Source organism: Plectropomus leopardus, chromosome 8 (assembly GCF_026936395.1).
Source record: "Plectropomus leopardus strain MGB_pleo_1.0 chromosome 8, ASM2693639v1, whole genome shotgun sequence".
NCBI classification, from domain to species: Eukaryota; Metazoa; Chordata; class Actinopteri; order Perciformes; family Serranidae; genus Plectropomus; species Plectropomus leopardus.
This window is the reverse complement of record NC_142183.1, coordinates 18926602-18950039: the sequence shown is the minus strand read 5'-3', so window position 1 is coordinate 18950039 and position 23438 is coordinate 18926602. Positions and strand designations below refer to the sequence as shown.

The 23438-nt window shown below is 35.9% G+C and overlaps 1 protein-coding gene across 1 annotated transcript in view; it reads right to left on the bottom strand.

Annotated features, from left to right (window-relative positions):
- The window catches only part of tmx2a (thioredoxin-related transmembrane protein 2a), a 30991-nt gene extending 7553 nt beyond the window's left edge, over window positions 1–23438 (bottom strand). The window contains exons 1-5 of the mRNA XM_042492865.2: window positions 23181–23438; window positions 22966–23026; window positions 21067–21180; window positions 19991–20067; window positions 19484–19590 (exon numbers count right to left, since the gene is read on the bottom strand). Of these exons, the coding sequence (XP_042348799.2) occupies window positions 19484–19590; window positions 19991–20067; window positions 21067–21180; window positions 22966–23026; window positions 23181–23369 (548 nt within the window). The 5' untranslated portion in view covers window positions 23370–23438. The remainder of the gene's footprint in view (window positions 1–19483; window positions 19591–19990; window positions 20068–21066; window positions 21181–22965; window positions 23027–23180) is intronic.

Sequence of the window (23438 nt, the reverse complement as noted above, 5' to 3'; positions counted from 1 at the left end):
AGGCCAGCCAATGAGGAGAGATGGAGAGTGGAGAGAGTGATGACGCAACAGACCTTTGTGTGTCTTCTGGTTTTCAGCCATTTTCACAATCATGCTATATCATGGTGTTTTTGGCCATATTTGCAACATTGTATACTATGACGTGTCTTGGCAAGCTATATTTTGTGGTTTTCAACAGTTTTTGTAGACATGTCATGTTGTGGTCGATTTTTCAACATGTTATATTATGGTTTTTTTGATCATTATTTTCAACATGCTATACTATGACGTTTCTCGAAATGCTGCACTATGCTGTTTTCAGCCCCTTTTTTGTTGTGTCACTGTTGAGAGACCAGCCAAGAATGGAAAGTCGCACCCAGATCCTAACCCAAACTGTTCCCCCAGAGGGAGATGAACCCCTTCATGAACACGTAAATGGCCGCACCCTGGCTAGTGAGCATGTTTAACATGTTCATGAAACAGCAGCTGCAGCCATTTGAGCAATCAGTGACAGGAGATCACATGCGGAGAGGTGGAAACTCCCCTGTAGCAGGAGAAGGAAGCTTCTACCCAAACATGACACTGCAAGCAGCAGGCGGAAGCTTCTACTCGAACATGCCAACCCAAGGCCAGCCAGTGAGGAGGAACAGGGAATGGAGAGAGTGATGACGCAATGGACCGCTAGATAAAGAGAAACAGCAGATCACTGTGTGGGTTTTTGGGGCTATTTGTGCATCTACTTTATCTTGCTTGGATCTTGTGTTAGATGGTATATGAAGCTCCTGGAAAAGGGAGAGAGGTATTTGTTGCTTTTGATTTATGCTTGTGACGTTTCTCATATTTCAATAAAGCCTGCCTTGAGCAGTTTTAACCTTTTTTGACCATCCTTGGGTGTTTGCATTTTACTCTTCTAAAAATCTAGTACGTGGCAAAAAAGACCAGACATGTCAAAAACATTTTTCCCACATGCCAAATTATGGCGTTTTTGGCCCCTTTCGATACTTTCTATTCAATGGCATGTCTTGGAAGGCTATTTTATGTTGTTTAATGTGGTTTTCAGTAGTTTTTGGGGCATGTCACATTTTGACATTTTTGCCATACTATAGCCTTGCATTTTCGGTCATTTTTTTCCCACATGCCAAATGATGGCGTTTTTGGCCCTTTTTGCAACTTTCTACACAATGGTGTGTCTTGGAAAGCTATTTTATGTTCTTTAATGTGGTATTCAGCAGTTTTTGGGACATGTCATATTTTGACAATTTTGCCATACTATAGCCTTGCAGTTTTTGTCATTTTTTTCCCCCACATTCCAAATTATGGCGTTTTTGGCCCTTTTTGCAAATTTCTCTGCTATGGCATGTCTTGGAAGTTTATTTTACATGGTTTAATGTGGTTTTCAGCAGTTTTTGGGACATGTCATATTTTGACATTTTTGCCATACTATAGCCTTGCATTTTCGGTCATTTTTTTTCCCACATGCCAAATAATGTCGTTTTTTTGGCCCTTTTTGCAAATTTCTCTGCTATGGCGTGTCTTGGAAAGCAATTTTATGTTGTTTAATGTGGTTTTCAGAAGTTTTTGGGACATGTCACATTTTCACATTTTTGCCATACTATAGCCTTGCATTTTCGGTCATTTTTTCTACATACCAAATTATGGTCTTTTTGGTCCTTTTTGCAACTTTCTATGCTATGGCGTGTATTGGGAGGCTATTTTATGTTGTTTAATGTGGTTTTCAGAAGTTTTTGGGACATGTCACATTTTCACATTTTTGCCATACTATAGCCTTGCATTTTCGGTCATTTTTTTCCAAATGCCAAATTATGGTGTTGTTGGCCCCTAATAATACTTTCTACACAATGGTGTGTCTTGGAAAGCTATTTCATGTTGTTTAATGTGGTTTTTCAGCAGTTTTTGGGACATGTCACATTTTGACATTTTTGCCATACTATAGCCTTGCTTTTTTTGTCATTTTTTTCCCTCATTCCAAATTATGTCGTTTTTGGCCCTTTTTGTAACTTTCTACACAATGGTGTGTCTTGGAAAGCTATTTTATGTTGTTCAATTTGGTTTTCAGCAGTTTTTGGGACATGTCACATTTTGACATTTTTGCCATACTATAGCCTTGCATTTTTGGTCATTTTTTTCCACTTGCCAAATTTTGGCGTTTTTGGCTCTTTTTGCAAATTTCTCTGCTATGGCGTGTCTTGGAAAGCTATTTTATGTTGTTTAATGTGGTTCTCAGCAGTTTTTGGGACATGTCATATTTTGACATTTTTGCCATACTATAGCCTTGCATTTTTGTTCACTTTTTTCCAAATGCCAAATTATGTCGTTGTTGGCCCTTTTTGCAAATTTCTCTGCTATGGCATGTCTTGGAAGAATATTTTACATGGTTTAATGTTGTTTTCAGCTGTCTTTGGGACATGTCACATTTTGACATTTTTGCCATACTATAGCCTTGCATTTTCGGTCATTTTTTTCCACATGCCAAATTATGGCGTTTTTGGCCCTTTTTGCAAATTTCTTTGCTATGGCATGTCTTGGAAGTTGATTTTACATGGTTTAATGTGGTTTTCAGCAGTTTTTGGGACATGTCACATTTTAACATTTTTGCCATACTATAGCCTTGCTTTTTTGGTCATTTTTTTCCACATGCCAAATTATGGCGTTTTTGGCCCTTTTTGCAAATTTCTTTGCTATGGCATGTCTTGGAAGTTTATTTTACATGGTTTAATGTTGTTTTCAGCTGTTTTTGGGACATGTCACATTTTGACATTTTTGCCATACTATAGCCTTGCATTTTTGGTCATTTTTTTCCACTTGCCAAATTTTGGCGTTTTTGGCCCTTTTTGCAAATTTCTCTGCTATGGCGTGTCTTGGAAAGCTATTTTATGTTGTTTAATGTGGTTCTCAGCAGTTTTTGGGACACGTCATATTTTGACATTTTTGCCATACTATAGCCTTGCATTTTTGTTCACTTTTTTCCAAATGCCAAATTATGTCGTTGTTGGCCCTTTTTGCAAATTTCTTTGCTATGGCATGTCTTGGAAGACTATTTTACATGGTTTAATGTTGTTTTCAGCTGTCTTTGGGACATGTCACATTTTGACATTTTTGCCATACTATAGCCTTGCATTTTCGGTCATTTTTTTCCACATGCCAAATTATGGCGTTTTTGGCCCTTTTTGCAAATTTCTTTGCTATGGCATGTCTTGGAAGTTGATTTTACATGGTTTAATGTGGTTTTCAGCAGTTTTTGGGACATGTCACATTTTAACATTTTTGCCATACTATAGCCTTGCTTTTTTGGTCATTTTTTTCCACATGCCAAATTATGGCGTTTTTGGCCCTTTTTGCAAGTTTCTCTGCTATGGCGTGTCTTGGAAGACTATTTTACATGGTTTAATGTTGTTTTCAGCTGTCTTTGGGACATGTCACATTTTGACATTTTTGCCATACTATAGCCTTGCATTTTCGGTCATTTTTTCCACTTGCCAAATTATGGTGTTTTTGGCCCTTTTTGCAAATTTCTCTGCTATGGCGTGTCTTGGAAGAATATTTTACATGGTTTATCGTTGTTTTCAGCTGTCTTTGGGACATGTCACATTTTGACATTTTTGCCATACTATAGCCGTGCATTTTTGGTCATTTTTTTCCACATGGCAAATTTTGGCGTTTTTGGCCCTTTTTGCAAATTTCTCTGCTATGGCGTGTCTTGGAAAGCTATTTTATGTTGTTTAATGTGGTTTTCAGCAGTTTTTGGGACATGTCATATTTTGACATTTTTGCCATACTATAGCCTTGCATTTTTGTTCACTTTTTTCCAAATGCCAAATTATGTCATTGTTGGCCCTTTTTGCAAATTTCTCTGCTATGGCGTGTCTTGGAAAGCTATTTTATGTTGTTTAATGTGGTTTTCAGCAGTTTTTGGGACATGTCACATTTTGACATTTTTGCCATACTATATAGCCTTGCATTTTTGTTCACTTTTTTCCAAATGCCAAATTATGTCGTTGTTGGCCCTTTTTGCAAATTTCTCTGCTATGGCGTGTCTTGGAAGAATATTTTACATGGTTTAATGTTGTTTTCAGCAGTTTTTGGGACATGTCACATTTTGACATTTTTGCCATACTATAGCCTTGCATTCTTGGTCATTTTTTTCCACTTGCCAAATTTTGGCATTTTTGGCCCTTTTTGCAAATTTCTCTGCTATGGCATGTCTTGGAAGTTTATTTTACATGGTTTAATGCGGTTTTCAGCAGTTTTTGGGACATGTCACATTTTGACATTTTTGCCATACTATAGCCTTGCTTTTTTGGTCATTTTTTTCCACATGGCAAATTATGTCGTTGTTGGCCCTTTTTGCAAATTTCTTTGCTATGGCATGTCTTGGAAGTTTATTTTACATGGTTTAATGTGGTTTTCAGCAGTTTTTGGGACATGTCACATTTTGACATTTTTGCCATACTATAGCCTTGCATTTTTGGTCATTTTTTTCCACTTGCCAAATTTTGGCGTTTTTGGCCCTTTTTGCAAATTTCTCTGCTATGGCGTGTCTTGGAAAGCTATTTTATGTTGTTTAATGTGGTTCTCAGCAGTTTTTGGGACACGTCATATTTTGACATTTTTGCCATACTATAGCCTTGCATTTTTGTTCACTTTTTTCCAAATGCCAAATTATGTCGTTGTTGGCCCTTTTTGCAAATTTCTCTGCTATGGCGTGTCTTGGAAGAATATTTTACATGGTTTAATGTTGTTTTCAGCAGTTTTTGGGACATGTCACATTTTGACATTTTTGCCATACTATAGCCTTGCATTCTTGGTCATTTTTTTCCACATGCCAAATTTTGGCATTTTTGGCCCTTTTTGCAAATTTCTCTGCTATGGCATGTCTTGAAAGTTGATTTTACATGGTTTAATGTGGTTTTCAGCTGTCTTTGGGACATGTCACATTTTGACATTTTTGCCATACTATAGCCTTGCATTTTCGGTCATTTTTTTCCACATGGCAAATTATGGCGTTTTTGGCCCTTTTTACAAATTTCTTTGCCATGGCATGTCTTGGAAGTTGATTTTACATGGTTTAATGTGGTTTTCAGCAGTTTTTGGGACATGTCACATTTTAACATTTTTGCCATACTATAGCCTTGCATTTTCTGTCATTTTTTTCCACATGGCAAATTATGGCGTTTTTGGCCCTTTTTGCAAATTTCTTTGCTATGGCATGTCTTGGAAGTTTATTTTACATGTTTTAATGCGGTTTTCAGCAGTTTTTGGGACATGTCACATTTTGACATTTTTGCCATACTATAGCCTTGCATTTTCTGTCATTTTTTTCCACATGGCAAATTATTTTTTTTTTGGCCCTTTTTGCAAATTTCTCTGCTATGGCGTGTCTTGGAAGACTATTTTACATGGTTTAATCTTGTTTTCAGCTGTCTTTGGGACATGTCACATTTTGACATTTTTGCCATACTATAGCCTTGCATTTTCGTTCACTTTTTTCCAAATGCCAAATTATGTTGTTGTTGGCCCTTTTTGCAAATTTCTCTGCTATGGCGTGTCTTGGAAAGCTATTTTATGTTGTTTAATGTGGTTTTCAGCAGTTTTTGGGACATGTCATATTTTGACATTTTTGCCATACTATAGCCTTGCATTTTCGGTCATTTTTTCCCACATGCCAAATTATGTCATTTTTGGCCCTTTTTGCAACTTTCTACACAATGGTGTGTTTTGGAGAGCTATTTTATGTTTTTTAATGTGGTTTTCAGCAGTTTTTGGGACATGTCATATTTTGACATTTTTGCCATACTATAGCCTTGCATTTTCGCTCATTTTTTTTCCACATGCCAAATTATGGCGTTTTTGGCACTTTTTGCAAATTTCTTCGCTATGGCATGTCTTGGAAGTTTATTTTACATGGTTTAATGTGCTTTTCAGTAGTTTTTGGGACATGTCATATTTTGACATTTTTGCCATACTATAGCCTTGCCTCTTCTGTCATTTTTTTCCACATGCCAAATAATGTTGTTTTTGGCCCTTTTTGCAAATTTCTCTGCTATGGCGTGTCTTGGAAAGCTATTTTATGTTGTTTAACGTTGTTTTCAGCAGTTTTTGGGACATGTCATATTTTGACATTTTTGCCATACTATAGCCTTGCCTTTTCTGTCATTTTTTTCCACATGGCAAATTATGGTGTTTTTGGCCCTTTTTGCAAATTTCTCTGCTATGGCGTGTCTTGGAAGACTATTTTACATGGTTTAATGTTGTTTTCAGCTGTCTTTGGGACATGTCACATTTTGACATTTTTGCCATACTATAGCCTTGCCTTTTCTGTCATTTTTTTCCACATGCCAAATTATGTCGTTTTTGGCCCTTTTTGCAACTTTCTACACAATGGTGTGTCGTGGAAAGGTATTTTATGTTGTTTAATGTGGTTTTCAGCAGTTTTTGGGACATGTCATATTTTGACATTTTGCCATACTATAGCCTTGCATTTTTGGTCATTTTTTCCACATGCCAAATAATGTCGTTTTTGGCCCTTTTTGCAAATTTCTCTGCTATGGCGTGTCTTGGAAGACTATTTTACATGGTTTAATGTTGTTTTCAGCTGTCTTTGGGACATGTCACATTTTGACATTTTTGCCATACTATAGCCTTGCATTTTCTGTCATTTTTTTCCACATGCCAAATTATGTTGTTTTTGGCCCTTTTTTGCAAATTTCTCTGCTATGGCGTGTCTTGGAAAGCTATTTTATGTTGTTTAACGTTGTTTTCAGCAGTTTTTGGGACATGTCATATTTTGACATTTTTGCCATACTATAGCCTTGCCTTTTCTGTCATTTTTTTCCACATGGCAAATTATGGCGTTTTTGGCCCTTTTTGCAAATTTCTCTGCTATGGCGTGTCTTGGAAGACTATTTTACATGGTTTAATGTTGTTTTCAGCTGTCTTTGGGACATGTCACATTTTGACATTTTTGCCATACTATAGCCTTGCATTTTCTGTCATTTTTTTCCACATGCCAAATTATGTCATTTTTGGCCCTTTTTGCAACTTTCTACACAATGGTGTGTCGTGGAAAGGTATTTTATGTTGTTTAATGTGGTTTTCAGCAGTTTTTGGGACATGTCATATTTTGACATTTTGCCATACTATAGCCTTGCATTTTTGGTCATTTTTTCCACATGCCAAATAATGTTGTTTTTGGCCCTTTTTGCAAATTTCTCTGCTATGGCGTGTCTTGGAAGACTATTTTACATGGTTTAATGTTGTTTTCAGCTGTCTTTGGGACATGTCACATTTTGACATTTTTGCCATACTATAGCCTTGCTTTTTTGTCATTTTTTTCCCACATTCCAAATTATGTCGTTTTTGGCCCTTTTTGTAACTTTCTACACAATGGTGTGTTTTGGAAAGCTATTTTATGTTGTTTAATGTGGTTTTCAGCAGATTTTGGGACATGTCATATTTTGACATTTTTGCCATACTATAGCCTTGCATTTTCGGTCATTTTTTCCACATGCCAAATTATGGTGTTTTTGGCCCCTTTCGATACTTTCTATGCAATGATGTGTTTTGGAAGGCTATTTTATGTTGTTCAACGTGGTTTTCAGCAGTTTTTGGGACATGTCATATTTTGACATTTTTGCCATACTATAGCCTTGCATTTTCGGTCATTTTTTTCCACATGCCAAATTATGTCGCTTTTGGCCCTTTTTGCAACTTTCTACACAATGGTGTGTCTTCGAAAGGTATTTTATGTTGTTTAATGTGGTTTTCAGCAGTTTTTGGGACATGTCACATTTTGACATTTTTGCCATACTATAGCCTTGCTTTTTCTGTCATTTTTTTCCACATGCCAAATAATGTTGTTTTTGGCCCTTTTTGCAAATTTCTCTGCTATGGCATGTCTTGGAAGTTTATTTTACATGTTTTAATGTGGTTTTCAGCAGTTTTTGGGACATGTCATATTTTGACATTTTTGCCATACTATAGCCTTGCTTTTTTTGTCATTTTTTCCACATGCCAAATAATGTCGTTTTTGGCCCTTTTTGCAAATTTCTCTGCTATGGTGTGTCTTGGAACACTATTTTACTTGGTTTAATGTTGTTTTCAGCTGTCTTTGGGACATGTCACATTTTGACATTTTTGCCATACTATAGCCTTGCATTTTCGGTCATTTTTTCCACATGCCAAATTATGGTGTTTTGGCCCTTTTTGCAACTTTCTACACAATGGTGTGTCGTGGAAAGGTATTTTATGTTGTTTAATGCGGTTTTCGGCAGTTTTTGGGACATGTCATATTTTGACATTTTGCCATACTATAGCCTTGCATTTTTGGTCATTTTTTTCCCACATTCCAAATTATGTCGTTTTTGGCCCTTTTTGTAACTTTCTACACAATGGTGTGTTTTGGAAAGCTATTTTATGTTGTTTAATGTGGTTTTTAGCAGATTTTGGGACATGTCATATTTTGACATTTTTGCCATACTATAGCCTTGCATTTTCTGTCATTTTTTTCCACATGCCAAATTATGGTGTTTTTGGCCCCTTTCGATACTTTCTATGCAATGGTGTGTTTTGGAAGGATATTTTATGTTGTTCAATGTGGTTTTCAGCAGTTTCTGGGACATGTCACATTTTGACATTTTTGCCATACTATAGCCTTGCATTTTTGGTCATTTTTTTCCACATGCCAAATAATGTTGTTTTTGGCCCTTTTTGCAAATTTCTTTGCTATGGCATGTCTTGGAAGTTTATTTTACATGGTTTAATGTGGTTTTCAGCAGTTTTTGGGACATGTCACATTTTGACATTTTTGCCATACTATAGCCTTGCATTTTCGGTCATTTTTTTCCACATGGCAAATTATGGCGTTTTTGGCCCTTTTTGCAACTTTCTACACAATGGTGTGTCTTGGAAGACTATTTTATGTTGTTTAATGTGGTTTTCAGCAGTTTTTGGGACATGTCACATTTTGACATTTTTGCCATACTATAGCCTTGCTTTTTTTGTCATTTTTTTCCCACATGCCAAATAATGTTGTTTTTGGCCCTTTTTGCAAATTTCTCTGCTATGGTGTGTCTTGGAAGAATATTTTACATGGTTTAATGTTGTTTTCAGCTGTCTTTGGGACATGTCACATTTTGACATTTTTGCCATACTATAGCCTTGCCTTTTCTGTCATTTTTTTCCACATGCCAAATTATGTTGTTTTTGGCCCTTTTTGCAACTTGCTACACAATGGTGTGTCGTGGAAAGGTATTTTATGTTGTTTAATGTGGTTTTCAGCAGTTTTTGGGACATGTCATATTTTGACATTTTTGCCATACTATAGCCTTGCATTTTCTGTCATTTTTTTCCACATGGCAAATTATGGCGTTTTTGGCCCTTTTTGCAAATTTCTCTGCTATGGCGTGTCTTGGAAGACTATTTTACATGGTTTAATGTTGTTTTCAGCTGTCTTTGGGACATGTCACATTTTGACATTTTTGCCATACTATAGCCTTGCCTTTTCTGTCATTTTTTTCCACATGCCAAATTATGTTGTTTTTGGCCCTTTTTTGCAAATTTCTCTGCTATGGCGTGTCTTGGAAAGCTATTTTATGTTGTTTAACGTTGTTTTCAGCAGTTTTTGGGACATGTCATATTTTGACATTTTTGCCATACTATAGCCTTGCATTTTCTGTCATTTTTTTCCACATGCCAAATTATGTCGTTTTTGGCCCTTTTTGCAACTTTCTACACAATGGTGTGTCGTGGAAAGGTATTTTATGTTGTTTAATGTGGTTTTCAGCAGTTTTTGGGACATGTCATATTTTGACATTTTGCCATACTATAGCCTTGCATTTTTGGTCATTTTTTCCACATGCCAAATAATGTTGTTTTTGGCCCTTTTTGCAAATTTCTTTGCTATGGCATGTCTTGGAAGTTTATTTTACATGGTTTAATGCGGTTTTCAGCAGTTTTTGGGACATGTCACATTTTGACATTTTTGCCATACTATAGCCTTGCATTTTTGGTCATTTTTTTCCACATGCCAAATTTTGGTGTTTTTGGCCCCTTTCGATACTTTCTATGCAATGGTGTGTTTTGGAAGGATATTTTATGTTGTTCAATGTGGTTTTCAGCAGTTTCTGGGACATGTCACATTTTGACATTTTTGCCATACTATAGCCTTGCATTTTTGGTCATTTTTTTCCACATGCCAAATAATGTTGTTTTTGGCCCTTTTTGCAAATTTCTTTGCTATGGCATGTCTTGGAAGTTTATTTTACATGGTTTAATGTGGTTTTCAGCAGTTTTTGGGACATGTCACATTTTGACATTTTTGCCATACTATAGCCTTGCATTTTCGGTCATTTTTTTCCACATGGCAAATTATGGCGTTTTTGGCCCTTTTTGCAACTTTCTACACAATGGTGTGTCTTGGAAGACTATTTTATGTTGTTTAATGTGGTTTTCAGCAGTTTTTGGGACATGTCACATTTTGACATTTTTGCCATACTATAGCCTTGCTTTTTTTGTCATTTTTTTCCCACATGCCAAATAATGTTGTTTTTGGCCCTTTTTGCAAATTTCTCTGCTATGGTGTGTCTTGGAAGAATATTTTACATGGTTTAATGTTGTTTTCAGCTGTCTTTGGGACATGTCACATTTTGACATTTTTGCCATACTATAGCCTTGCCTTTTCTGTCATTTTTTTCCACATGCCAAATTATGTTGTTTTTGGCCCCTTTTTGCAAATTTCTCTGCTATGGTGTGTCTTGGAAAGCTATTTTATGTTGTTTAACGTTGTTTTCAGCAGTTTTTGGGACATGTCACATTTTGACATTTTTGCCATACTATAGCCTTGCATTTTCGGTCATTTTTTTCCACATCCCAAATTATGTCGTTTTGGCCCTTTTTGCAACTTTCTACACAATGGTGTGTCGTGGAAAGGTATTTTATGTTGTTTAATGTGGTTTTCAGCAGTTTTTGGGACATGTCATATTTTGACATTTTGCCATACTATAGCCTTGCATTTTTGGTCATTTTTTCCACATGCCAAATAATGTCGTTTTTGGCCCTTTTTGCAAATTTCTCTGCTATGGCGTGTCTTGGAAGACTATTTTACATGGATTAATGTTGTTTTCAGCTGTCTTTGGGACATGTCACATTTTGACATTTTTGCCATACTATAGCCTTGCTTTTTTGTCATTTTTTTCCCTCATTCCAAATTATGTCGTTTTTGGCCCTTTTTGTAACTTTCTACACAATGGTGTGTCTTGGAAAGCTATTTTATGTTGTTTAATGTGGTTTTTAGCAGATTTTGGGACATGTCATATTTTGACATTTTTGCCATACTATAGCCTTGCATTTTCGGTCATTTTTTTCCACATGCCAAATTATGGTGTTTTTGGCCCCTTTCGATACTTTCTATGCAATGGTGTGTTTTGGAAGGATATTTTATGTTGTTCAATGTGGTTTTCAGCAGTTTCTGGGACATGTCACATTTTGACATTTTTGCCATACTATAGCCTTGCATTTTCGGTCATTTTTTTCCACATGCCAAATTATGTCGCTTTTGGCCCTTTTTGCAACTTTCTACACAATGGTGTGTCTTCGAAAGGTATTTTATGTTGTTTAATGTGGTTTTCAGCAGTTTTTGGGACATGTCACATTTTGACATTTTTGCCATACTATAGCCTTGCTTTTTCTGTCATTTTTTTCCACATGCCAAATAATGTTGTTTTTGGCCCTTTTTGCAAATTTCTCTGCTATGGCATGTCTTGGAAGTTTATTTTACATGTTTTAATGTGGTTTTCAGCAGTTTTTGGGACATGTCATATTTTGACATTTTTGCCATACTATAGCCTTGCTTTTTTTGTCATTTTTTCCACATGCCAAATAATGTCGTTTTTGGCCCTTTTTGCAAATTTCTCTGCTATGGTGTGTCTTGGAACACTATTTTACTTGGTTTAATGTTGTTTTCAGCTGTCTTTGGGACATGTCACATTTTGACATTTTTGCCATACTATAGCCTTGCATTTTCGGTCATTTTTTTCCACATGGTAAATTATGGCGTTTTTGGCCCTTTTTGCAACTTTCTACACAATGGTGTGTCGTGGAAAGGTATTTTATGTTGTTTAATGCGGTTTTCGGCAGTTTTTGGGACATGTCATATTTTGACATTTTGCCATACTATAGCCTTGCATTTTTGGTCATTTTTTTCCCACATTCCAAATTATGTCGTTTTTGGCTCTTTTTGTAACTTTCTACACAATGGTGTGTTTTGGAAAGCTATTTTATGTTGTTTAATGTGGTTTTCAGCAGTTTTTGGGACATGTCATATTTTGACATTTTTGCCATACTATAGCCTTGCATTTTCTGTCATTTTTTTCCACTTGCCAAATTATGGTGTTTTTGGCCCCTTTCGATACTTTCTATGCAATGGTGTGTTTTGGAAGGCTATTTGATGTTGTTCAACGTGGTTTTCAGCAGTTTTTGGGACATGTCATATTTTGACATTTTTGCCATACTATAGCCTTGCATTTTCGGTCATTTTTTCCACATGCCAAATAATGTTGTTTTTGGCCCTTTTTGCAAATTTCTTTGCTATGGCATGTCTTGGAAGTTTATTTTACATGGTTTAATGTGGTTTTCAGCAGTTTTTGGGACATGTCACATTTTGACATTTTTGCCATACTATAGCCTTGCATTTTCGGTCATTTTTTTCCACATGGCAAATTATGGCGTTTTTGGCCCTTTTTGCAACTTTCTACACAATGGTGTGTCTTGGAAGACTATTTTATGTTGTTTAATGTGGTTTTCAGCAGTTTTTGGGACATGTCACATTTTGACATTTTTGCCATACTATAGCCTTGCATTTTCTGTCATTTTTTTTCCACATGCCAAATTATGTTGTTTTTGGCCCTTTTTGCAAATTTCTCTGCTATGGCGTGTCTTGGAAGACTATTTTACATGGTTTAATGTTGTTTTCAGCTGTTTTTGGGACATGTCACATTTTGACATTTTTGCCATACTATAGCCTTGCTTTTTTTGTCATTTTTTTCCCTCATTCCAAATTATGTCGTTTTTTGGCCCTTCAAACTTACTATGCAATGGTGTGTTTTGGGATGCTATTTTATGTTGTTTAATGTTGTTTTCAGCAGTTTTTGGGACATGTCACATTTTGACATTTTGCCATACTATAGCCTTGCATTTTCGGTCATTTTTTCCACTTGCCAAATTATGGTTTTTGGCCCTTTTGCAACTTTCTACACAATGATGTGTTTTGGAAGGCTATTTTATGTTGTTCAACGTGGTTTTCAGCAGTTTTTGGGACATGTCATATTTTGACATTTTTGCCATACTATAGCCTTGCATTTTCTGTCATTTTTTTCCACATGGCAAATTATGGCGTTTTTGGCCCTTTTTGCAAATTTCTCTGCTATGGCGTGTCTTGGAAGACTATTTTACATGGTTTAATGTTGTTTTCAGCTGTCTTTGGGACATGTCACATTTTGACATTTTTGCCATACTATAGCCTTGCCTTTTCTGTCATGTTTTTCCCACATGCCAAATAATGTTGTTTTTGGCCCTTTTTGCAAATTTCTCTGCTATGGCGTGTCTTGGAAAGCTATTTTATGTTGTTTAATATGGTTTTCAGCAGTTTTTGTGACATGTCATATTTTGACATTTTTGCCATACTATAGCCTTGCATTTTCGGTCATTTTTTTCCACTTGCCAAATTATGGCGTTTTTGGCCCTTTTTGCAACTTTCTACACAATGGTGTGTCTTGGAAAGGTATTTTATGTTGTTTAATGTGGTTTTCAGCAGTTTTTGGGACATGTCATATTTTGACATTTTGCCATACTATAGCCTTGCATTTTTGGTCATTTTTTCCACATTCCAAATTATGTCGTTTTGGCCCTTTTGCAACTTTCTACACAATGGTGTGTCTTGGAAGACTATTTTATGTTGTTTAATGTGGTTTTTAGCAGATTTTGGGACATGTCATATTTTGACATTTTTGCCATACTATAGCCTTGCATTTTCTGTCATTTTTTTCCACATGCCAAATTATGGTGTTTTTGGCCCCTTTCGATACTTTCTATGCAATGGTGTGTTTTGGAAGGATATTTTATGTTGTTCAATGTGGTTTTCAGCAGTTTCTGGGACATGTCACATTTTGACATTTTTGCCATACTATAGCCTTGCTTTTTTTGTCATTTTTTTCCCTCATTCCAAATTATGTCGTTTTTGGCCCTTTTTGTAACTTTCTACACAATGGTGTGTCTTGGAAAGCTATTTTATGTTGTTCAACGTGGTTTTCAGCAGTTTTTGGGACATGTCACATTTTGACATTTTTGCCATACTATAGCCTTGCCTTTTCTGTCATGTTTTTCCCACATGCCAAATAATGTTGTTTTTGGCCCTTTTTGCAAATTTCTTTGCTATGGCATGTCTTGGAAGTTGATTTTACATGGTTTAATGTGGTTTTCAGCAGTTTTTGGGACATGTCACATTTTGACATTTTTGCCATACTATAGCCTTGCTTTTTCGGTCATTTTTTTCCACATGCCAAATAATGTCGTTTTTTGCCCTTTTTGCAAGTTTCTACACAATGGTGTGTCTTGGAAGACTATTTTATGTTGTTTAATGTGGTTTTCAGCAGTTTTTGGGACATGTCACATTTTGACATTTTGCCATACTATAGCCTTGCTTTTTTTGTCATTTTTTCCACTTGCCAAATAATGGCGTTTTTGGCCCTTTTTGCAAATTTCTCTGCTATGGTGTGTCTTGGAAAGCTATTTTATGTTGTTTAATGTTGTTTTCAGCTGTCTTTGGGACATGTCACATTTTGACATTTTTGCCATACTATAGCCTTGCCTTTTCTGTCATTTTTTTCCACATGCCAAATAATGTTGTTTTTGGCCCTTTTTGCAAATTTCTCTGCTATGGCGTGTCTTGGAAGACTATTTTACATGGTTTAATGTTGTTTTCAGCTGTCTTTGGGACATGTCACATTTTGACATTTTTGCCATACTATAGCCTTGCATTTTCTGTCATTTTTTTCCACATGGCAAATTATGGCGTTTTTGGCCCTTTTTGCAACTTTCTACACAATGGTGTGTCTTGGAAGTTGATTTTACATGGTTTAATGTGCTTTTCAGTAGTTTTTGGGACATGTCACATTTTGACATTTTTGCCATACTATAGCCTTGCTTTTTCGGTCATTTTTTTCCACATGCCAAATTATGGCGTTTTTGGCCCTTTTTGCAACTTTCTACACAATGGTGTGTCTTGAAGGTATTTTATGTTGTTTAATGTGGTTTTCAGCAGTTTTGGGACATGTCATATTTTGACATTTTTGCCATACTATAGCCTTGCCTTTTCTGTCATTTTTTTCCACATGCCAAATAATGTTGTTTTTGGCCCTTTTTGCAACTTTCTACACAATGGTGTGTCTTGGAAGTTGATTTTACATGGTTTAATGTGGTTTTCAGCAGTTTTTGGGACATGTCATATTTTGACATTTTTGCCATACTATAGCCTTGCTTTTTCGGTCATTTTTTTCCACATGCCAAATAATGTCGTTTTTTGCCCTTTTTGCAAGTTTCTCTGCTATGGCGTGTCTTGGAAGACTATTTTACATGGTTTAATGTTGTTTTCAGCTGTCTTTGGGACATGTCACATTTTGACATTTTTGCCATACTATAGCCTTGCATTTTCGGTCATTTTTTCCACATGCCAAATTATGGCGTTTTTGGCCCTTTTTGCAACTTTCTACACAATGGTGTGTCTTGGAAGTTGATTTTACATGGTTTAATGTGGTTTTCAGCAGTTTTGGGACATGTCATATTTTGACATTTTTGCTATACTATAGCCTTGCTTTTTTGGTCATTTTTTTCCACACATTCCAAATTATGTCGTTTTTGGCCCTTTTTGTAACTTTCTACACAATGGTGTGTCTTGGAAGACTATTTTATGTTGTTTAATGTGGTTTTCAGCAGTTTTTGGGACATGTCATATTTTGACATTTTTGCCATACTATAGCCTTGCTCTTTTTTGTCATTTTTTCCAAATGCCAAATTATGGCGTTTTTGGCCCCTTTCGATACTTTCTATGCAATGGTGTGTTTTGGAAGGCTATTTTATGTTGTTCAACGTGGTTTTCAGCAGTTTTTGGGACATGTCACATTTTGACATTTTTGCCATACTATAGCCTTGCATTTTTGGTCATTTTTTTCCACATGCCAAATAATGTTGTTTTTGGCCCTTTTTGCAAATTTCTCTGCTATGGCATGTCTTGGAAGTTTATTTTACATGGTTTAATGTGGTTTTCAGCAGTTTTTGGGACATGTCACATTTTGACATTTTTGCCATACTATAGCCTTGCATTTTCGGTCATTTTTTTCCACATGGCAAATTATGGCGTTTTTGGCCCTTTTTGCAACTTTCTACACAATGGTGTGTCTTGGAAGTTGATTTTACATGGTTTAATGTGGTTTTCAGCAGTTTTTGGGACATTCATATTTTGACATTTTTGCCATACTATAGCCTTGCATTTTCGGTCATTTTTTTCCACATGCCAAATTATGTCGTTTTGGCCCTTTTTGCAACTTTCTGCTATGGTGTGTCTTGGAAGACTATTTTATGTTGTTTAATGTGGTTTTCAGCAGTTTTTGGGACATGTCATATTTTGACATTTTTGCCATACTATAGCCTTGCTTTTTTTGTCATTTTTTTCCCACATGCCAAATAATGTTGTTTTTGGCCCTTTTTGCAAATTTCTCTGCTATGGCGTGTCTTGGAACACTATTTTACATGGTTTAATGTTGTTTTCAGCTGTCTTTGGGACATGTCACATTTTGACATTTTTGCCATACTATAGCCTTGCATTTTCGTTCACTTTTTTCCAAATGCCAAATTATGTTGTTGTTGGCCCTTTTTGCAAATTTCTCTGCTATGGCGTGTCTTGGAAAGCTATTTTATGTTGTTTAATGTGGTTTTCAGCAGTTTTTGGGACATGTCATATTTTGACATTTTTGCCATACTATAGCCTTGCATTTTCTGTCATTTTTTTCCACATGGCAAATTATGGCGTTTTTGGCCCTTTTTGCAAATTTCTTTGCTATGGCATGTCTTGGAAGTTTATTTTACATGTTTTAATGCGGTTTTCAGCAGTTTTTGGGACATGTCACATTTTGCCATTTTTGCCATACTATAGCCTTGCATTTTCGTTCACTTTTTTCCAAATGCCAAATAATGTCGTTGTTGGCCGTTGTTGTGTCATTTTTTTCCACATGCAAAATTATGGTTGTTGTGACCCTCTTTGCAACTTTCTATGCTATGACGTGTCTTGGAAGGCTATTTTTTGTCGTTTAGTATGGGTTTCAGCAGTTTTTGGGACATGTCATAATTTGCCATACTATAGTCTTGCATGTTCGATCATTTTTTTTCCACATGCAAAATTATGGTCTTTTTTTTCGGTCATTTTTCTACATACCAAATTATGGCATTTTTGCAACTTTCTATGCTGTGGTGTGTTTCGGAACGCTATTTTATGTGGTTTAATGTGGTTTTCAGCTGTTATTGGGACATGTCACATTTTGACATTTTTGCCATACTATAGCCTTGCATTTTCGGTCATTTTTTCCCACATGCAAAATTATGGTTGTTGTGACCCTCTTTGCAACTTTCTATGCTATGGCGTGTCTTGGAAGGCTATGTTTTGTGGTTTAATATGGGTTTCAGCAGTTTTTGGAACATGTCATAATTTGTCATTTTTGCCATACTATAGCCTTGCATGTTCGGTTATTTTTTTTCCACATGCAAAATTATGGTCTTTTTTTCGGTCATTTTTCTACATGCCAAATTATGGCATTTTTGCAACTTTCTATGCTGTGGCGTGTTCCGGAACGCTATTTTATGTGGTTTAATGTGGTTTTCAGCTGTTATTGGGACATGTCATATTTTAACGCTTTATTAACATTGTATGCTCTATGGCCTCTCTCTGCACAATATTTTATGCTGTTTTAAATGGTTTTAAACTGATTTTGGGACATGATACATTTTTAAAATTTTGGCAACACTACAGTATGGCTTTTTCTGTTGATTTTTCAAAATGCTATAATACGGTGTTTTTGGCCGTTTTTGTAATATTTCATGCTATGGCGTGTCTCGGCACAATATGTTATGCTGTTTTAAGTGAATTTAAACGGTTTTTGGGACATGTCATATATTGACATTTTTGGCAGTACTTTAGTACATTTTTGCAACATTCTATACTATGGCCTGTCTTGGTACACTATTTTATGCTCTTTTTAACTGTTTTTGTGAGGTCATATTTTTACATTTTTGGCAATACTATAATTTGGCCTTTTTGGCTGGATTTTCTACATGCTATTATACTGCGTTTTGGCTATTTTTGCAACATTCTATGCTGTGGCTTCTCATGATATATTATGATATGCTCTTTTAAACTATTTTTGGGACATGTCATATTTTGACATTTTTGGCAATACGATAGTATGGCATTGTCTTCCCTTTTTTTGACATGCTATAATATGGTGTTTTGGGTCGTTTTTGCAAAATTCTATGCTATGGCATGCCTTGGCACGCTATTTCATGCTGTTTTAAACTGTTTTTTGGACATGTCATATTTTAACATTTTTGGCAATAGTATAGAATTGCATTTTCTGCAGTTTTCTCGACATGCTGTATTATAGTGTTTTTGGCGGTTTTGCAAAATTATATGCTATGGCCTGTCTCAGCAATGAAAATTGAATGAACTGAATGAATAATGAAAAAAAAAGTAATGGTAAATCATGATATAAAAAATGTCATCAAAAAGTCATAGTATGGTATGTCACGAAAATGTCATGAAGAAAGTCATGGCATAGCATGAGATAAAGATGTCATCAAAAAAGCAATAGAAAATGCCATGTAAAAGTCATAGTATGGTATATCCTGAAAATTTTGTGGAAAAACAAGGTCCCAAAACAATCCCATGTAAAAAAAAAAAAAAAAAAGAAGAAGTCATAGCATAGTATGTGAAAAGAAATATCAAAAAAATGTTTATGTCATGAAATAAAATCATAGCATTCTATGTGATAAAAATGTCAAAAAATAGTTATAGTTTGTCATGAAAAAAGTAGTTATGGTATATTACTGGATAAAATTGTCATGAAAAAAGTCATAGTGTAGTATGTGATAAAAATGCCATGAAAAATTCATTCATGTGAATAAAACATATTATAGCATGTGATAAAAATTTCATGAAAAAAGTCATAGTATGATATTACAAAAATATATTTTAAAAAAGTCACAGTATGTGATAAAAGTGTCACAAAAGGTTGTATTATAGTATAGTAGTCCGACCACCACAGTACATTTGTGTAAACCATTAGTGACTAATTAACTTGTCCAAAGGCCAGAGAAAAGCCATAATGAGACAGTGCAGGCATCCGTATCTTAAATGCTCGAGTGCCTGTATTTACTTATCGCTTACTTGAGTGAAAGGTCAGCAAAGACGGGAGCAAAGGACTGGCAGTCAGAGGACCAATTGGCGTAGAATTCAACGATCCAGGTAACACGACTGTCACTCTGCAACTCCTCCTAATGAGTCAAAACACAGAATCAGTTCATATAGGTGTAGATCTGTCGTTTACACATATTCACCCCCAGGAGTGTGTCATTACACCTGAAGATGTTTTATATTTTACTATTTCAATTTAAAATGTCTGACATTCAGTTTATATAATGTAATATGAATTGCAATATTGCTACTACAAATGGGCCTCCAATGTTTGATGGATGCTGTCTAAAAGCCAACCCTTCTTATTACCTATATTCTTGATAATAGAAATCTTTTATAACCTTATTACAATTCTCATCAGTTTTGTTGTTTCAAAACATTTGCTGAACATATTAGAGGCCTGAGGTACTGCTGTACATTCAAATGGTCGCCTCACATAATTAAGGAATTCAAACACATAGTTTGTAGCTTAACACTTACATCTATGGTCGTGTCACTGAAGTACTTGATGTACTCGGGGCCCATGTAGAGAGGTGGCTTACAGGTCATGACAAATGCTGGAGAAAAGGCAAAAACAAACACTGATAAGTTTGTATCACATATAGGAATCTTAGAAGTATTAACTTTTCATAATACATTCGTAAATACACCCCTGAAGGGTGGTATTTTCCAACTTGGACCCCATTTTCTAAGGTTGTGTCAAAGTGACTAATGGGGATGACAGTTTTCTTAAATTGGTCCAGTATTGAATGAGAATGCACACCAGACTCTACTTAAATAGACAGTAATTTTATTACCCAAAACACACTTCATTTGACAGCAAAAAAATAAAATCAAACTCATAATAATGGTCTTAGTTTGTCTTTTCACTGGTTCAACAATCACCAACTCTTGTTTGAAATAAACCCTTAATTCACGGAATTGGATCTGAAAATATGCTGGCTCTATACAAGCTAAAATGACTGTTTATCGCTTTTTGGGAAGTGATATTACCATTGAATGGATACTTAGCAGTGTTGAAGATGGACAAGGAAAGACCTAAAATATGACAGTATGTGAATTTATTGTGAACATCCTCTCTGTATGACGTTTTATGTGTTTCTTCTATGTCAAATAAAACAATTTTAACTAAATTAAACATAAAGGTGCTTTGTAAATAAAGTCCTTCTTTTTTTTCTTTTAATCAGTATCATCATCATCATCATCAGGGTTCCTACAGCACAAGGCAGGTAGAATTTTGGGGAGACTTTCTAAGACTTTTTAATGCCATTTGGATTAAAATTTAAGACCATTTTTACAGTAGCCAATACTGATGGCATAAAATGAACATGGACTAAATCCAATTACCTAAGATTAGGGTGAATTTTACTTCATTTTTCAAATGAAGTAAAATTTATTGTAATATAAATTAGGACTCTTTGGTGATATTAATGCAAGAGACATTCTGTAAAAGGGTTTTTATTTATTTTTTGTTACCCAATATCAAGTTACCCTTTAAATATACCTTTTGTTGTGAGTGGAGGAAGATTTGTAACAATGTTTATATGTCCACTGACCGACACACAATGCGAGGTAAAGGATGCCGAGCCGAACGTCCAGCCTGAAGAAGAGGATGACGTTGGCCACTTTACTGAACAAGAACAAGTTCCCTATGTGCTGCTCCAGTGTGACTGAGAAACAGAGAGGAGAGGTGAGGAGGAACAGTAAATGCAGTACAGGAAAAACCTTGATGCTGTTGAGACAAGGTCAAAGGAAGGCAGGACGGTAATGTTTACACAACAAAGCAAAGTTTTCAGTAAAGCACTTCCTGGATGTGGCCTGCTGCAGGGCTTCTAATCTGGTTTCAGGTGTTAAAACTGTTACTCATTAAGTCGCAAATTCCTGTTTAGTTGAAGTTTAACAGTTATAGGACACAAACATCTTGTCCTATAACAAGATGTCATCTTAGATGTGATGTTAAACATAGTCACATAACTGTCTGCAGTTCAGGTTGAATATGAGGTTTAAATTAGGGACTGTATTTTATTTATCAGAGTAGGGAGTTGGCTGGGGTGTGGCTTTGTTTTTGTTTTATATATTGACCCTGCCTGGAGCTCCAAATACTTTTCCTTGAGTGACTGCAGCAAAATGCATGAACCTCAATCCACCATAAATAACCACATTTCACACTGTACTGAGAAAGTCGAACTATTGTGTTAGTCCGACTAAAACTGGACTTTTAAAATGCACGTAAACACGTTAGTCAGACTGAAATCATACTAAATCAAATTTCTCAAAGTGGGGACTAACACACCTAGATACTGCAGTTGGGAATGGAGATACTCTTTCATGTGTATCCCCCAGCTGGACTTGAACTGGCCTAAGCTTTCTGCTCGCGTTTCACAGTCTGCACACCACGCTTTGACTCGGAAGTTGAACTGACAAAATTCACAGAAGCAAGCCGAGAAAAACGCAGACAAAGAAGGATAAAAGACAGCAAAACAGGACGAAGGTAAAAAGTAAAACGTAGACTACTAACAAAATGTACAGCGATGAAATTTTATCCATGTTTTCAACATTTGATAAAAAAAATTGATTTTCCCTGGTGCTGTATACTGGGACAAGGACAGTAGTCCAGTTAAATGGACTAATCGAGTGATAATTGAAGCTCAACCTGACTGTGCATGTCAACAAATGGTAAAAACATGCCTTTCAAACCCACTGGTAGGTTTTTAGGTTCTGAGGGTTTTTAAAATAAATACAAACATTTAAAGTTGAAAACCATATCAAAAACACAACTCACTCCCCAGTGCCTCCTCCAACACCCCCTCTCGTAAATGACCAACAGTCCCTAAGGAGACAGATTTCTCATAATCGTCTACTGTATATTAAGGATCGACCAATATTGGTTTTTCAGGGCTAATACCGATACTGATTATTAGTAGCTAATGAGACCAATAACCGATATTTGCAACCAATATGCATTTACAATCAAAATGAAAATCTTTGTCAATATTTAGAATTTGGAATATAACAAAATCCAACACAAAACTTTGTTTAAATGCCTTCAGCAAATGTTTATTAAAAAGTGAAATGTTCAACTCCATATACCGCATGTTGCATAAACAGCAAGTCAAGTGAAAATTTAAATGAATAAATAAAAATTGCTCCTATGCTGACACTTTTTTAATGTATTTATTTTCATCAGCGATCATTACAATAAAACATCAACACAGATAATTTGCAAAATGACAAATACTGGCCCCCATAATCGGCCAGGCTGATAATCTGTCGACCCCTATTCTATATATACTGGTGCTTCCCTGCTTCCAAATTAAGCCTCACCTGCTAAGTGCATATAAACAATTTCTGTTTACACTGTTTACAGTATAAACATGCACTTGCAATAGTATGACATCAGTTGGTTTACACATATACAAATGTAAATGTGTGTGTGTGTGTGTGTGGTTACTTACTTGCTCTCCTGTTCTTCATCATCACTATTGCACTGAGAAACATGAGAATCTCCACCTCTCTCTATAAAAACAACAACAACAAATAACAAAACATGACACAGCTTTGTGTTAAGTGATTAAATTGGCTGACTTGTCTGACAGCAGCTATCTCGGCTCAGCCATATTTAGCAACAGGCAGCAGCACCGCAGAGCAACACTATCCCCAGTCTGCTCACCCAGTCAAAGTCGCAGGAGTTTCCGTCCTCGCGCTGGGTCGCCAGGTACTCGCACAGACCGGGAGCCTTTCGGACCACCAGGAAGGCGACAGTCATGAGGAACGAGGTGATATAATACGGTTTCAGCAGCCATTTGTAGATCTGTGGTAGGTGGTACAAGAAAGTAAAAAGTCCTGTGATGAGACCCATGTTGGCAGAGATGACAGCCAACCTCGAGGGGTTTGAAGGGGAATGACAGCTGGACTGATTGGACGAGGC